General features: G+C 44.5%; 1 protein-coding gene across 1 annotated transcript in view; it reads left to right on the forward strand.

The window, feature by feature from the left end:
* Positions 1–2597: 2597 nt before the first annotated feature.
* Positions 2598–18244, forward strand: part of MLLT1 (MLLT1, super elongation complex subunit) — a 58562-nt gene continuing 42915 nt past the window's right edge. The window contains exon 1 of the mRNA XM_019556963.1: positions 2598–2669. Within this exon, the coding sequence (XP_019412508.1) occupies positions 2598–2669 (72 nt within the window). The remainder of the gene's footprint in view (positions 2670–18244) is intronic.

The following is an 18244-nucleotide window of genomic DNA, read 5'->3' on the forward strand; positions in this document are numbered from 1 at the left end:
GCCTGGGGAGCAGTGTGCATGGGCGGGACAGCAGGGTGCCGCATACTGCACGCTGACCACAAACAATGGGCCAATGTCAAAGGCATGCAAGGCAAACAATGCCACGAGACGCTGCAGAGAGGCTTCTGTGGCCATACAGTCCCCCCACTCCCTCAAAACTTGGAGCTTTCGAGATATTTATGTCTCTGCTTAGCATGGACCAGCAAGCTTATTTCACAGGGGAACATTCAGGGACAAGCAGGGTGGGTGGGGACTGCAGGCTCCAACAAGGAAATACGTAACAAGATACACAGAAGCTCCCTAAGTCTGTATGCTACAGTGGGGGCTCTGATTTTAGACAGAGCTGCAGGATTCAATGTCATACAAATAAAAATCTTACCAAATATAACATAAACTCTCCCCAAAGATCCCAAGGACTTGACAGGTATCTATCCTAGCACATTGGACCACATTCTGCTCTTACCATCCTCCAGATGTCCAGGGATCTGATAAATGACAAAAATAATATGTCCGTAACCAAAAGAAGCCATGAGACAGCTGCTACGCTGACTCAGATCATTGCTCCTGCTGCACTTGATGCTGGATACTTCAAAAGACATTGAACCTTCTTCTAGCTGGAGATTTAAGGGTGGTTTGTAATGGTTAGGCTTCAGTGTTACCATCTAGTTGGGCGTAGCAGGGCTGTATCACTTTCCTCTGGGCCTTGATTTAGCTATCCATCCCTGTTTGGCAAAATACTTGAGTGTCTACTCAATACTGAGGTCAAGTGCTTTATTTAGCATTTTGCTTAAGAATGACAGTGTGACAGGCCACTTAGTACCAGTTCAAATTTGTAATTCCTCCACAATGCTTGCATGACACACCAGAGTAACCACATAGGGCAGGCACGTCCGGTTGCGCATGCACGTGTGATTTCCCGGAGACAAACAGCAACCACGTATAGTTGTGCCGCTGCTACTTGTCTCCAGGGAATACCCTGCATGTGTGCTCTGGCATGCAGCAGGTTGCCCCAGGTTGGGGAGGGGAGCCTGGGGCCAGCGCAGGTGCTGGCCCCAGCAGCCTTGCTTGGGGTCCTCCTGGGGCTTCAGCAGCGATCCAGGTGGGCAGATCCTGGACCACAGCCAGTGTGACTTTGACCAGCCAGGCTCCAATTTTGGGCAGCACGTACTGCCCACCATGTGCACCACCCTGTTTTTATATGCTGCATCTCGGTGTCAAAAAAACCTGCCACGCTGCAAATTAGCAGCACAGCAAATGCATGCATGTGCAGCGCCTGCAGTTTGCTGTACTGTAAGATGCACATGTGCGCTCTTCTGGACACACCCATGATGTTTATCCTGTATGCCTTTCCCTGTATCTCCTAGCATGGTTACAATTTCTCATCAGATTATATCTTAATTTAAACCAAAGGCAGAGTAGAGATGCACCTTACAGACTGAACTACATAGCTTAAGTGAGCAAGGGCTTACTTCATGAAAGGACATGCACAGAGCAGGCATCAGACAGAGACATTTGAATACAAAAGACAGGGAAGGCGGGGAGGCAGTGTTAAGAGAGGCAAACAAGTAATTTGTCTGGACAAATAATAGACAAGTAATACCCACAGGGACACAGGGGTCAAAAAGGCTAATCCAGGGAATGGCATAAGAATCTGTAGTCCCTGTTTAAATCATACTTAACACAATCCAGTCTGTGGATGATTTCTTGTTCTGCAGTTTCACATTCAATTTGGCCTTTACAGTTTCACTGTTTAAGAACAGCTACTTTGAGGTCATCAATGAAATATCCGGGAAGATTAAAGTGTACGCCCACAGGCTGTGTGTGTATTTTAGACTTGATGCCATATCAATGTCCCCTCATTCTTTCCCAGAAGGACTGCCCCGTCTGTCCAACGTAGACAGCGAAGTGGCACTGGCAGCAGGGGATGACACTGGTAAAGCTGCAGGTGAATTAAAGTCAGGTGCTATAATCTGTATTATTTGGTCCAGCAATTGTGCAGTCTCTATTGATGATAGGGCACAGCTTGCATCTGGGTCCATTGGGAGGTCTGGTGTCTTGATAAGAATAGGAGTTAGCCCAAGGGTGGGCAGTTGTTTGGGCAGAAGGGCCACTTGTGCAGTTTTGGTGAGCTGTCACAGGCTGGATCAGCCCCATCCCAGCTGAGCACACCCTCCTGTGTCGTTCCCGGGCCAGCCTCCATGGAGATTCTGCCTGCCTGCTCCATCCAGTGCCCCTGGCAGTGGGTACAAGGCAAACAGGTTGGGGTGCCCGGCAAGTGGGGACAGATCTGGCAGCGGCAGGTGGAAGAAGCCTCCACTGCGGGGGCTGCTAGGAAGCAGGTCTGCACCTCAGCCCCACTGCATGCTGTGGGGGTGGAACCAGCCACACGCGCCATGGCCTCGGCTGACCCCTGTTCCTGGGCTGGGTAGAGCTAAGGGACCTGCTGCTGGCCGATTAAAATCCCTTGGTGGGCCAGATCTGGCCCATGGGCCATATTTGCCCATCCCTGAGTAAGCCTGCTGCTTGAGAGATGCTGTTTAGAGGTTGAGAGGCTGTGTATAAGCCACAACAGGTTGGTCCCCCATGCCTACTTTGCCATGGGTGTCATTTTCCAGAAGGGGCTGGCGGTCATCAGTGATGTGCTCAAGGTGTTCACGCGAGGGCTGTCGGTGACAAACAGAGGGCAAACCTTTAATCGTGCAAATAAGTCCTTCACGGGGGCAACTTCTACCAGGGAACTGTAGGAATACAACCCGAGGCGCTGATCTTGCCATGTTCAGCAAGCAGGCAAATTTACACCCTGCAACACCTGGGTGAAATCTGAAGGGCGGGCACAGTAGCCCACCCACCTGGGATACACTGTAGGATTCACATCTCAGTCTGGATGCTTTTCAGGGCAGGCATTGTGGTTTATTTGTCCGTAAACCCCCATGCACATTGCTTGTACTGCATAAATAATTCAGATTTAATTAATAACAACCAACCTCTGCCCTAAATGATGCCAAGAAGAGACAGTGCTTCACTAGAGACAGGGACTCTTTTGTCTCTTGAAAAATTAGTTTAATTGTTAGCGTCTCAAACCAAAAGACACGCATTAAAGAACATGGGATCTCTGTTGCCGAGCTGCTGAGATTTTGTGTGTCTTGTTATTTTGATATTTTCCTGAAAGCCGCAATCCCCAGTGTCATGTTATTACAAGTGAACTTTATTTCTTTTTTTAAGTTTCTATCCCTCACGTTTGTGGAGAAAAGTATGAAATGTGAAATGAAAAGTGGCAACCTTCCCCCCACCAAAGAGTAATACTTGATATATGTTTGTTGGGTTTTTTTAATCTTTATTTGAGGCATCACTTTTTGAGGACTGACTTGTGGTTTTTGAAAACTTGGCAGCTGGTGATACAGTTAAATGCACCTTGCAACTATGAGGAAAGGCGACCTTCAATTTTCCCATTGTTTCTCTTATGACTTTCTGTGTTCGTCTTTCACACAAGGCAAACTTGGCTCTTATGTTCCAAACATCTGCAACAACTCCCAGATGTTAATGATTGTCTTTGTTGTTGCTGTTTTTCAGACTACAGTATTTCAATAAACAATTTTTGATGATTTTTTTTTAAAGACCAAATTATTTAGCAAGGAAAAAACCCACTAGGGCTCCTTGCCTACGCATACTAGAATCCCTGATGAAATACTAATTAATTAAAACACTCTTTTTTTAGCATTTTTACATAAACGATTTAATTATTTTGTTCCCACTGGTAACAATTTTTACTACTTACTAGGAAAAAACAAGCAGTCAACATATGTTTACCAGAGTGGGTCAAATAACTCTCAGATACTCGCACATGTAGTAATAGCTCTTAAAAATCTTAAACACAGACTTAATAATAGCTGCTATAGAACTACATGCAAAAGATAGATTACTTTTTTTCCAATAATAGCCTTTCCAATTCAAACACAATTTCAAGTTGACTGTTCATTACCTGGTTCTGCTGATTTTCCTGTGAACATGCAAGCACTTAAGCCCCAAATCCTGAGAGCACTTAAACACATGCTGTACAACAAGTTTATGTAAGTACTGAACTGAATAGGGTTATTTTGCTGAGCTGGTGTGTTTAAGCTTTACTAGCACAAATACTTTATCAAACACAAATATTTAGCTCAAATGCTGAAGTGGTCAGCTAATACAAAATCCACATTGCACGTTCCATTGCAAAATTAACGAGCTGTAGTAGATTAGCTGTATAAATCGTCCCATAAAAGAACTGGTGGCCAAATTCAATAAAATACTTATGTACATGCTTAATTTTAAGTATAAAATTAGCTCCACTGAAATCAAAAGCAAGACCTGAAATTTAAACTTTGCTGCTTGATCCAAAAATGCTGTCATGTAGCATCTCTACCTGGCAAATAGAAGCAGAATTGCAACCTTTCTCCGCATACTTTCTATGAAAAATCTGCAGCATTAATCAGTGGAGAAATGCACAAATAATATAGAATATTAGAATCATGGAAAAGTGGGGCCTGAAGGGAACTGTGGAGGTCATCTAGTCCAATTTAGCCCAGGGAATACCTCTGAGAATCTGTTTTTGCACAATTATCCTATCATAGAGTTTTAAATGACTGCAATCACCATGGCATCTGATCACCTTCCGAGTGACATCAACAGAAAATTTGTAAACAGAAATAAAAATGGTGAGATGAATGAACAAATTATTCATCCTGAAGTACTCCATCAGAACCAACATTTACTAATATGAACTGTAATGACCATTTTGCCACAAAGCTAGACTGAGAAATTAAGAATGGGTGCAGATCGTATTTACATCAGCACATACCTGCCTAGCATATGCTCGTTCAGACCACAAGTGCAGTGTAATTCCACACTGTTATAAATGCCCCTTAACATTTAGTTTCAGAGCCTTCAGACTAGGAATTGCCTATTTTTAGAGGAAGTTAACTTCTTACAGTTAATATTTTATAGAGACACAAAAGCAGTATATCATAAAAGGGATCTTTACTCTTGGCTTTTCTGCTGCTCACCCACAGACCACATCTGGACACCTAGAACTACAGTTCAGTGAGGAACCAACAGTAAAAAAAGGGATAGAGCATAATGTGCAGACACTAAATAATTAGCTGCTAAAATTGCTTTAAAAATCATTGCCTAATTGATGCTTTTGCTTGCAACCATCATAGGACATGGTGACATATACCTTTATTCTCCTACTATGGAATCATTATGTTGCAGTACACACATATCCAAATGCAAATACTTGTCATCACTCTCAAGCTGTTCTCAAGTGATTCAATGTACTGCCCATACGGTACAGGAACATGTTTTCCACATTATGTCAGATGTTTTGTGGCACATTTCATGCATCTATTTAAGTTACATTTTACAGGATCTATACACGAACAACACAATGAAACTGGTCACCATTCATGATATTTACACAGTGCATTTTGAAACGGCTTGAAACTTGGCCAAATTAATCATATTTTTCATAGATAAAATGTAGATGGTTCATAAAATATATGCATAATGCAAAGATGAAAGTGAGTTACAAGTCTCTGCCTGTGCTTGATCCCCAGAGAAAGAAAGACTCCTACAGTCCTGAGTAAGAAGTGTGATTCTGTAGCTCAAACTGCAGCCATTCACCTGCTTAGCTTCAGAGTTCAGTGGTTTAATCTGAAGCATTTTAGGCAAGCTGCTGCCTGCTGGCAATCACACATGTACTGTACTGTGGGTGCATCCCACATATACCATACTGTATATTAGCTGTGCAGTAAAACGTCACCATCTACATGTGCACTGGTATTAGGGTACACTAAACTAATTAATTCTGCCGTAAGATAGTACTGTTGGGGACAGTACTATCTTATGGTGGGGTAAGTTACTGCACTGAAATGCACATGTGGATGCTGACCATGTGTGTAAACTGCACCCTGTCGGTCCAGCCAGCCAGGGGCCTGCTCCGCCCTGGCTCAAATTGCTGTTGTCCTGGGTGCACGTGTAAACGTTGCACTCAGGACCAGTTTACTCTAGCTCAAACTGCTCCAGAATGTATCACTTCACATTAATTGCACGTGTAGATGCATTCTGTATGTCCTAAACTGAGCAACCAGAAACTGTGATGGCTGAGGCATTAGGCAGTTGCAGTGGGCTCCCAAACATCTGAGATGCCAGTCACTCTTGAAGTATGTCTAATAGGCTGCTGTATGATTGCAGTATATATGTGTATAGTTTTAATCCTTAGCTTGGGTTGCAAGAATAATGAAGTAACAATGGCATGGACTAGCTACTTATAGACCTACATCCCAGGCAGGTTTGTACAGCCCTCACTGCTGTGCCAATATATCTACCCATGTGAGATCAGTTCAAGCTAACTTGCATATATGTTTATGCCCACTGCAATCACATAATATCAGACAGTGCAAACATAAGGTTAGAACCGTCAGCATTAAGCTGCTGTATTTGGGTCCACCATGAGAGCTGCCCTAGGGTCAGGCACATCAGAAATTCTGATCATCTGAGTGCTGTGGGACTGAACTGTTGCACTGAGCCTTGGGAACCTGATCAACGCAGACTGCCAGAAGAGAATCAAAGTCACATTGCCCCCAAGCAAGCCAGAAATAACAGTCATCATGAGGACCCCAAAAAATGATACACCAGGGCTGAGGGCATCAGAGGCACCAGCCGCAGAAAGGACCACCTGCAGCAAACTGTCTGAGCCAGGGATCAGGTCATTCAGAGACACAGAAAGAATGTGTATCACTGCAAGATTGCTATATGCCAGGCAGGGCATTGGGAATCCACAGCCACCAGGAGTGCAATGGCCACAGGGATGCTAACACCCTCTAGCAAGGTATTTTTGCATTTGCTTTTTTTCAGCAGATGATTCAAAAGTGGTGGAACAACCTCCCTTTTTCACCCAGGTGACAATTCAAAATGGGCAGAATTTTTGGAGCGGGTCTGACTTTCTTGTCTACCTGCTGATCCCTTCTCCCCAGAACTAGAATAATATGCTCAAAAAAGAAAATAATATCCAATTTCTTTTCACTGAGTTTTAGTGTTAGGATTTCTGCTTTTGGCTTAGAAGTTACCAGGATAATGTATTCTTGGGTGAGCTGTCAGTAGTGAAAATAGAGCTTAAATATTGCATCCATCTGATAGTGCAGTTGGGCAGCTTGGCTTGCCCATTAATCAGCCAGAAGGAAACACATGTAGAGCAGATGGCTGTTTTTCCAATGAACTTATCACATTCCCAGTGCACTAGAATAGCATTGGTTGCAAAAGGGCAAATTGTATAATGAACCTGCCTCCTCGCAGAACCTGCTGGACATCTTGCAATACTGCCAACAGCTCACATTCAGTATTGGACGTGGACCACACCAAGAATGTTTGCTATGAAGACTCTGGCTGGTTCAAAAGCTTGACAGTAGCTTAACCCTTCCTACCACTTTCAAATCCAGCTTAAAAACCAAAGCATGAGAAAAAGTTAGGACCATCTCATGGGCCTTTACTATTCTGTACAAAATGGGGCAGTAGGTCTTAATTTAAATGGACAATTGGACACATTGAAAATGCAACCTCACCATTTATATTAATAATCCCCCTTATAGATGTCAAGAGCAAGCACTAGATGGAGATGCAAACTGAGAGACTTCCTTTCTTACCCAAAACGTTGGTCCCTCTAATTCAGAAATGAAGCACGTCAGCAGGACTGTCAGGGAAGCTAACGTTGCCCATCCTGTATCTGCTAGGGACATGATGCATCTGATTCTTTTCACTGGGACTACATTCACTGAAAACAAAATAAAACTCTCGTGTTCCTGCTTTCTAAGAAAAAATTCTCTTTTCCTTCCAACTAGGAGGGGCACTGTGTTTTAAAAGTATTTTGCATTTTTTGAGGAAATAAACTACACTATAATTTAGGATATTCTCTGTCACAAAATAACTTAGTTAAGCTAAACTATATAAAAATGTCTTTTTTTCTGTTGAGTCCTTCATTAATACAGGGACTAGAAAAAATGTCAAGCTGTCAGTAACTTTTCAAAGATGAAGCTAGTAGTTTGCTAGTCATCCAAGTCCTTGGCTAATAACAATCTGGACCTTCACTATAGTATGTGCCAGATTTAAATATGTGCTGGGAATCCTGGGAGGTGACCGATAGACATGGCACTTGATTTGAAACAATGATTTGAGAGAACTAAGACAATATTGCTGGGCATAAACAGCTGATTTGGACTAACACACATTGTCAGGTTTGCAACATTCAACCCAAAAGCCCCGGAGTACCCATACTAGAACACCAGAAGGATCTATGGTTGCAAACACATTTCTCATTCCTATCAGCTGCTTTTTTTATTACCCATTCTTCTACTTTCTCTCCGGCAACCAACCTGGAACTGTCCCTTGAGAACAGAGTCTTCTGCTGAGACTGTGGCATGAAGTAAGGATGAAGAGGGGTGTCAAGGATGATGAATGAACAAAAGCGGTTCACAGGCTCTCTTCAGTAACCAAATCAGTCCATAAGATGAGGTTGAAAGCATCTGCAAAGTGTGCACATGGGGGCTGTGACACTACTACTGGTAAAACCACCCAACCATGGTATCTGCAAGGAGAAGAATGTCGAGTCTTTGGTCATTAGTATGTTAGGGAAAGCCAATATAAAAAACCTGGGGTCCCCCTTTCAATTGCAATTCTGTTAATTTGTAAACACTTTTATAACACTGCCTACCATTTATAGAGGACTTTTAATTAACAAACTTTACAAGGGAAATCAGTATCATTAGTCTTGTTTTATAGATGGGGAAACTGAGGCACAGAGCGAGGAAATGAACTATCCAGAGGCAAAGGCAGGAACAGAAACTATGACTTCTGTGTCTCAGATCAGTGCTCTGTCCAGTAGACTTGCGCGGCGTACATTGGAACAAAGGAACACAATAACTTCCAAGTGAGTTTTAAGTCATGAGGGAAGTGATCATCATTGTGTATTTGGAGAAGGCTCCTTGTTTTAGCGTCTTTGCCTAAACAGTCCTCGTTCTCCCTCTACATCCCAGCTCTTCTTTAGCTATATTTTTCCTTCTTCCACCTCTTTTTTTCCGTATTCCTTTAGTTCCATGTTCCAGTCTCCTCAGCCAACAAGTCTCAGTCCCCTCTCTTCTTCCCATCTCTGTACAGTCCCAGTATTTCCACCTCCTATCAAATGGGTTCAGACCTCTCTCGTAACTCCTGTCCAGTCTATCTCTTCTCCCTCTGGTCCTGGACTCACCAAGCTGCCGTCACTACTGCTTTTCTTCTCCCCTGTTCTGGGTATTTCTGCGTCTTTTTGGAATCAGGTCCCTTGTTCCTCCAGGCTGCCAGGGACTATCTGACTGAGCAGAGCTAGGCTCCGTGATCTCAGTTCTGGTGCTCGGCCACACCTCAGCCCATGCAGGTGAGAGCGCATTCGGTTACTCTGTGAAGATGGTCCCTGTGCTATCTGCTCAGAGCTAGGTGTCTTGAAGGGCTGCAGCATGCCCAGTGAGGATGGCGTGTTTGGAGGTTTTAGCTGCTAAGCTCTAAATCTCTCTGGCACAACAGAGAGTTTTCAAAGAGGTCTTTGGACAGGTTTTTTCGTGAAAGGCACATCCCTGACCTAAAAGCCCTGCTGCCACCACATGTCAAATTCCTGCTCCGAGGAAGAGCTTTAGGGAAGATCACCAGAATTTTATGAACATCGCAAAACACTACATTTTTCCTGCAGCATCATTCTTGGAAATGGCAAAAGCATTTCCAACCACTGTCTTTTGGCTGAAGTGTGCCCAAAATATTCAGGCCAACTGGCTAGCTCGGCAAAGAAGTCGTTTAAAAAGGGGCTTTATGGAAGAAGTGTTGGGTCGGTATAACAACAGGCAATGCTACCAGCCGCACCTACAAGAAGGAGTTTGGGGTTATAAAAATAGACTGTTGGGATAGCTTTGGAGTGGTGTATAGGCCCAGAAAGTCCCATGGCAGTTCAGGGGAGTGTTTGGAGGGAGCTTTCAGGTATAATATTGGGCGTGAGGGTTTCATGGGGATGACAGTTGGGGGCTAGCACTAAACATTTCCAGTGAGAGAGAAGAAATAGCTGAGAAGGAATAGGGTGGTCTAGGGTTGGGAGGGCCAGGGAGATGATACTCGGTTCAGCTGTAGCTTCTCCTACCTGTTTGCTCTTTCGGGTAGATTCAGGTGCACGTAGCTGAAGTAGGTGCGGGAAGGTCCGTTCCTGCTGGCTGCTCAGCTCCCTAGAAGGGGGATTTTGTGGGGTGGCGGAGCCTGGCTTGCACTCTGTCCACTTGCGTGTTGCTAAACTCCCTGGCAAAGCAGCTAGACTTATCTTGACAGTAGAGTTTTTTCCCCTCGTGGATACCTGCTGTCCCTTGTAAGCTACCTGGGACAGCATTACTCAGTTCAGGATATTTTTGGGTTAGGCATGTACATCTGCAGGGTAAGATAGGGGTTTTTTGCTGTCTTTTTTTTTGGTGGTCCTGTTATACCCTCCCCTGGAGGAGCTAGAGACTAGCTTGATATTGGTACAGTGTCTTTCCTCCAAAAAGATCTGACAGGTCTTAGCCCTCCCATTTCCCAGGACTCTTTCTCACTCTTACTTGTGGACATTGAAGCAGTACATGAGAATATTTTCCAGAAAATATTTCTATCAGTTGTAACATCAGTTTATCTGAGTGAAGCCAGTGCGAGCCGTAGCATGGGCAGATTGTTTGGCTCCACTCCATTTCCCACCAGTTCTAATAAGCAGGTGGAACTAGTGGGAATTCTTTTGTGAAGTACTTTCCTATGGGCAAGGCCTTGGGAAGATGCACACATTTCAGACTCAAGACAAGGATTTCAGAAAGAAAGCGCCTGAAAAGAAAATCCAAACAAAAATTAAAGAGATCTACCACACTGAATCTGCATAATTAAATATGCAAATCACCCAATGTTTCTTATCCATTGGCAGTGGACCTACTGTACATGGCAGTAAAACAGCAGATCTCTGCCAGAACACAGCATCATAAAGAAAGAAGCTAATTGGATTTGCAGGCACCCATTGCTAAACCTTGAAGTTGCTGGAATGAATATAAAGGAACAGGAGCTCAGCTCACAGCTGTCTTGGGCTCTGAGATACTCAACTGACAGCTCGTTAGTTTGTGACGTCCCCATAAAATTAGAGCTTTGGAGATACCTGATTTATCTGCTGGCTATGCCCTCCCCAAAGCTAAGCACACATGACATCCCTTGTATATTCCCATACACGCACATGAAACCATTACACTTGTGGTTGTACACTTTTCAAGTCTCATAAAGCAAACAGGGAAAGATGGGTTGGTATTTGGGTAAGAGACTCCCCCAGAACAGGTGGGTATTGGATAAAGTGATTTTGGTATGATTTTTTTTTTTGAAGGGTGCCATCTATGCTGAAAACCGTGGTGTAGTGAAGACATTCCTAGGCTAGCTTCAAATGGTATAACCTGGGTACTAGATGCAGTTGTAATAAGGTACAGGGAGCTCTACCTGCATTAAATTACCCTTAGGAAAAACGGAGTAATTAGCCTTCACAAGGCTCTGTGCTGTTGTGGCTAGATTGTTTCTAGTTCCTGAGCTAGCATGTTTAAAGGTTCACTAGATGGAAGTCTGCAATGTAGAACAGTATAGCGTGAAGCTGGTTCTGACTTTCAGGGCAACTAGTCTGTTTTTAATAGCATCAGCCTTATCTTTATTAGAAAAATAAATGAGCTTAATTTCAATCACGTGAGAACAAACAGCATGTGCCAGATGTTAGTCCCGGTGTGTAACGTACTCCTGAAAGGCGTTCAGATACTACGGTGATGAGCGGAGTAAAATAGTTAACCTGACAGCTTAGGCTCAAATGAATGTTTCCTTTGTCAATGGTTTCACTGATTGAAGTTAACATGCAGCTTTACTCTCTTTGTTCACACTAAGACTGTACTGTCTTGTTTATGATATGTTGCCCTTTGGGCATGTTCACCAGATTCCTGGCACTGCACGGTGAATTCTGGAAAATTTTGTTCAGCATTGCACGACATACCCAAGCTGCCCAAAAACTAACTGGAGAGGAATTGTGATATTTCAGTAAATTCTTGCTGCAGACCGCTGTTCTGAATTTAGAAATCATTCAGAGGGACTGTGGCTCAAATGGACAGCAGCATGCTGTGCTATGTGTATGAGTAGGTGACTTCCAGACAAACTGACCTCTGGAGAGTGGAATGCAGAAAGGTATCCAGAAAAGACATTTCTGCAGTAACTGGTGCATCATGGGACACCAGTGGGAAGACAATTTGCATTTACTGTGCCAGAACAGGACTGAGAGAGACCCACAGAGGCAGCTGATTGATTGAGCTAATTCCAATTGAGGTTAATCTTGCAAGAAATCAGGGTAGTTTATACAGATTGGTAAATAGTGAAAAATTGATTGCAGCAAATTTGTACCAGTGTAGCAAGGGCACTTCTCAGTGAGTTAAGGACAATCCAATCAATTAAATCTCTAGGCTAGACAATGCCTAGGGAGGGGACAGATTCACTTGAGGCAATCCAGCTACGGGATGAAATTTTTTTCAAATTACAGAGGAGCACAGAATGAAACCAGTGTCCGACTACCTTTAGAATTTGCTGGAAAACCTTCCTGTTTGACCAAGTTTTTCTGTCATAATCCAAATGACATTCATAACATCAAATCACACCCCCGGCTCCCCAAATTTCCGTATTCTCTTTCCCCAGACAGAAAGCTGCCTATAATCCAGAGTACATCCAAAAAAAGTACACTCTGGAATTTGCTCTTCCCCATCTACCTTACAGGACTGGTACTTGTATACTGCAGTGGTGATGAGTGTTTCAAACCCTTAAATTATATTGCTGGATTTTCAATTCATCCTAGCTATATATTTTTCTAATCTATAGTACTGAGAATGAATGCACCTCAAAAGCATAGTAGACACCATTTCCATTAGTCAGAAGAAATGTCCACAAAATCTGTGGAAAATATCTGCAAAATCCCCACCATTTTCTCTATATTTTGCATTCCCCCCTTGTCCCTGGTCATAAATCATTTTGTTCCTGCAATCGTGTGGTGCAGCAGAAGCACAGCTAAGATACTGCTTTGAGACTGAACCTCAGGCTCTGCAGCTTCTGTTGTGGGAAAGGGGAGACTCTACCCGGTAATTACACTGGAATAAAAAGCAAATTGTGGACCTGTAGACAATGCCCTTTTAGATAAAACTGCAGGGAAAACACTGTGTTCCCACTGTAAAGCTGGTATTATGTTAGACATTTTACACAAATAATTTGGGTTGCTTGTCACTTATCTTTCATATAACAAACTGGCTTTTATTTATCTTTTTCTTCCTCAGCCCATTTTGCCATTCCCATAATGTGAACATTATATCACTTGTCACCTGGTGTCAGATCACTCTACCTCTTCTTAAGAGACATTTACTTTTTTGGGGTTGAGTCCATTTAAGGATTGCTTGGTATGTCATTGCCTTTCCTTTTACCCACTCCTTACGTGAGGCCCGATCAAAATCTCCGAGAAGTAAAAGGAAAGATGATTAAGTTTATTTCAATGAAGTTTCGATCCACGCCTTGGAGAGAAGGGCTTCTCATACCTCGCTCAGAGCTACACTTATCAAAATATTCCTGTATTTTCCTGATTTAATGTTTTTAGTAACAGGCAAGATTTTTAGCTAGTATTATATTAATACAGTTGCACAGAATTCATAACTGCACCGTGAATATTCCCCCCAAAAGACTCACCTTTTATTAAGGCTTTCTCTAACATGTCATTCTAGTCTGAGAAATGACTGTAAAAGTGGCATCATAGGATTCCTTAACTCAGTTCAAATGTGCTCAGTTCACAAGAAAATATCCACGTCTAAACTAGGGAAAAAGGTGTATTTCGGACACGTTTTGGCTAACATGAATTAATGTCTCTTGAAACCTAGTGTAGATAAAACAGGTATACTTTTAAGGTGTTAGCTAATCAAGGTAAATTTAGGAGGCATCTAGGTTTCATATCCACCAGTTTAGGCATGTTAAAAGTACAACTTGCTTTGTATGCATTGGTACTGTAACCTGCTAATTAACATGTGTTATGTAATATGTTTTAAAATAAACCAAGTCATGTCTATATTAATTCTGTAGGGCTAACAGCAATAACAATTTAACTATTACAAGCAAAAAATATGCATCTGAGATGTACATAATCTGGGCCAGGGGAATAAAGAGGTGGCATTTTTGCATAATTAATTGTTGGAATACTTTAAGAGGGAAGTATCTTTTGCAAAAGCTGACCCTGCTGTGCATGTTCCTGACGTTAGCCTGCACATTCTGGTATGAATCTGTTTTCAAACACCATCATAATGCATTACTACACTGATGCAATTTGCCACTCCAGACCTGACTCTGAAGCAGATACACCTGAGATGTACAGGAGCAGAGTCTCTGAATGTTTCCAAAATCCCACTGCCATTTAATCTAACATTTTCTTAGGACTCACTTCAGATAAAGCGATGTTGTGCAGACTACATCCCTACTCAGACTACTAGGAAAAGGCAGGGTGGCGCTTTACTAACTGGTTCAGGGAAGCATGAGCATTCATAAGTAAGAGCCCACTGTCCGAATCTATGAATGAACTGCAGAAAAGTGTTGTTGTTTTTTTTAAACAGAAGAGAGACAGAGGGAGGGGGCATTGCTGAGAAAGTCAAAAAGTGGGTAGATTTGAGCAAGAGGAATAAGCAAGGTATTTAACACTTTGAGGGATATAAGAGTTAACAATTGGAATTAATAGCTAGTTCGGTATTGTCAGAACCCACAAGTTGAGCCGGCCTGGTTCTGTGTTGACCCCTGGATAGATGAACCTGGGGTATAGCATAGAAACAACGTCAAAAACTTGGTGCCAGAGACCATACATAGAAAGCGACAGTTGACATCTGATGTCAGGGTAGATTTGGCTAGAGAAGAAAGGTTCTCATTTGCAGTGAGTGTTGGACCCATCAAACAACAGCCAGAAGAGCAACTCTGATTCAAACCAATGCAGGCAATGAAGGCTGAGATGAATATAAACCTACACCGTAAAGGAGAAAAGTAGCTTGGCTGCTGGGCATAGGACTCTCTGAAGTTTGAGTAGTAATTTGAAGTGTAAAAACAAAAAAAAAAAGAGCTGTAACAAGAAGAAAGGAAAAAGCAAAGGTGGGTAAAAGCTTTAGGCCAGCAATGTCAAACTCGTATTGGATGGAGGACCACATTCCCTCCTTCTCAGGTGCCTGCGGGCCACATCCTGATACTCGAGCCGGCAGCCCCAGCGGTTCAACGGGCAGAAGCTCTGACACTGGTGCTGTGGCTTCCTGTGATCGCAGCCATGGTTGCTGGGTTTCCTGTGGTGACAGACAGAGCCCTGGTGACAGCTGGAGTGCTGGCAACCTGAGCAGCACCGCGGGTAGAAGCCCCTTCACCGCAGCCCCAGTGGCCAGAGCTCTAGCTGCAGTGGTGGGGCTTCCCATGGCAGCAGTCAGTGCCCCAGCGAGAGCTGGGTGCTGGCAACCCCAGCGGCACCGTAGGTTCCCACGGGAACAGCCCACATCCCAGCGAGAGCCAGAGTGCTGGCAGCTCCAGCACCACCACAGGGAAAAGCCCTGCTACCATGGCCAGAGCCAGGCCTCTGGTCAAGGAAGTGGGGCAACCGGGCTCTGGTGAGAGCCCAAGCACAAGCAGCTCCAGCAGCAGCATGGTCAGAAGCTCTGCCATCATGGCCAGAGTCCACTGAGCCAGGCCATTTGTCCCGGCTCTGGCTGCGGTGGCACGGTTCCTGCCTGGCAGGCTTCTTGGTGCTGTACTTCCAAGGGTAATGGCTGCTGCCATGGGGAGCCCCACCACCACAGCCAAGCTGGGGCAAAAGTCCGTGGGCTAAATGACCCGGGTCAGTGGGTCGCATCTGACCCACAGGTAGTATGTGCGACACCCCTGGTTTAGGCTGAGGTAGATTCAAAGAAAGGAAAAGTCCTAATAATATTCCAGAGAAGCTGACAAATAAGCTACAGAGAATGGAGCTATGGAAAAGAGAAGCGTGGGGTCCTGGGCAGCTCTCAAATTTCTTGTCTTGGGAGCAATATTTAATAAAATAACAACAAAGTCTGAGACAAAGGAAAGAGAACACGTTTTTTTTTCCCCAAGGAGGATTTCACTTCTTGCAGAATAGAAACGCTTGGGTGAGGTCAAGGACTAGCCATCAGGATAGGGAGTTAAAGGAATATGAGAGGCCATTTGTAGGGAAGTAATGTCCACAATCACAGTGATCAGTCACAACTCGAAGGGAGAGGTTCATAGATTCATAAATTGTAAGGCTGGAAGGGACCTCGGAAGATCATCAGGTCCAGCTCCCTGCACCAAGCAGAAAAGACAACTGGGCGTCAGGTGACCCTGGCGAGCTGCCCGTCCAGTCTCCTCTTGAAGATTTCCAGCTTGCACCACTTCTGGAGGGGGCTTATTCCACAGTCTGGACACCCTAAGATGTTTTTCCTAATGTTGAGCCTGAATCTCTGGAGAAGAAGAAACAGAGCCTTAAGGCCCCTCTGTACCAGCAGGAAACCTAGGAAAGGAAGAAGCTTTCCCACAAAGAGAGAAGTTGAGAACGCTTCCCCATGTCCACTGGAGATAAGACAAGAAGCAATGCAATTAAACTGTGGCAAGGGAGACTTAGTTGTTTCCCCCCCGCCCAATGTCTAATCTAAGAATAAAGATAGTTAAGCACAGAAAGAGATTACCTAGGGAGGTTTTGGAATCTTCATTATTGGAAGTTTTTAAGAGCAGGTTCGACAAATATGTCAGAAAATGGTTCACATGGATGCTTAAAGGGTGTTCCACCTGTTTTCAATGATTCACACAACAGCAAGTAGAAGGAGAATTCAAACTGGAGGGGCACAGCAGGACACGGGATGCACTTTTTCACTTGAGACTGAACATGTTGTGTCTTTCTTGCTTCGCTAACATCTGCCACAAGGCTAATGAAATAAAGTTTCTGCCTCCAGCATAATTTGGGCTCTTGGTTAATTGTCTGTAGACATCACAAATCTCCCCCTCATTCCCAGCTCTGCCTCTTGCTTGTGGGTTAGCATCACACCATCACACAGGCTGTTAGGCGTTTTTCGGAGTTCCCTCACACCATTCAACCAGCTGGTCAGAAGGACAAACGCCTGCCGCCTAAGGAATCTTATGTGCTTGGCCTAACTTCTCCTGAAGCTGGTTTGCATGGGAAGAGCCACAAACAGCATTGCTGAGGCAAAGATCAAGGGAGAAAAGGGGCTCCCAAACCTTGCACGTAAGCCTATTTGTTGCCCATCAGGACTGTGGGCATAGCCCACCACTCAACATACTAGCCCCTGCTAATTGGGGGAGCTAGGGAAGCACAGGAACAACCAAATTCAGGGGACAAAAAGTACAAAGACAGGACAGGAGAGCAGGTCACTGGTTCAAAAAGAGCGCACCAGGGCCAGGGCTTGCACATAGGATACCCGCTTGCATGTGGGGAGTATCCAAAGCCCCAGACGGATGGTCTGGGAGGGAGGACAGAGAGAGCAGCACAGGCTTGACCATAGGGTGGCCATCGAGGGACATCAAGAATAGAGGCGAGTTGCATTGAGTGCACAGCGATCGTGTTCTTTTGACCACTCTGAGCTGAAGGACATCTTTCGCTTGGGCGTTTTGAATGAAGGGCGATGTCGAACTGATTTTGAAGACCAACGTTTAACGGCGGAAAGTCGTAACATTAAGGACGTCATTAGGACACACGACAGATAGGATCTTTGTTGGCATTGCGATGTGTAGGGCACGTGCACCCTCTGCGGGAGCTCCCCTTTCGCCGGCGCCCGTGGGCAGTTGCCGTGGCCTCCCCCAGCCTCCGGGGGCCTGCAGCATTCACGTTGGTTGGCATTCGCAGCACCAAAACCAACACCGGATGAATTAATCTATCTAGTAAAGTCTGACAGCGGGCGCCTGAAGCGAAAAGCAGAGGACCTCAGGGTGTCGACGGAGGACGGAGCGGCCGCCGACAACCCCGCCAGCTCCGCGCAGGCACGTTTTAGGCCTCGGCTGTTGGGGTTTCACCCAAATGACTGCGGAACAGGTTTGGCCTTGACAAAGGTGTTAAAATAAAAAGCAGCCGCAGCTCAGGGACCCTTGCACTGGGGACTTCGTGGGGCTCCCTACGGGGAGC

This window comes from Crocodylus porosus, unplaced genomic scaffold, assembly GCF_001723895.1.
Source record: "Crocodylus porosus isolate Cpor-Errol unplaced genomic scaffold, CroPor_comp1, whole genome shotgun sequence".
Classification (NCBI taxonomy): Eukaryota; Metazoa; Chordata; order Crocodylia; family Crocodylidae; genus Crocodylus; species Crocodylus porosus.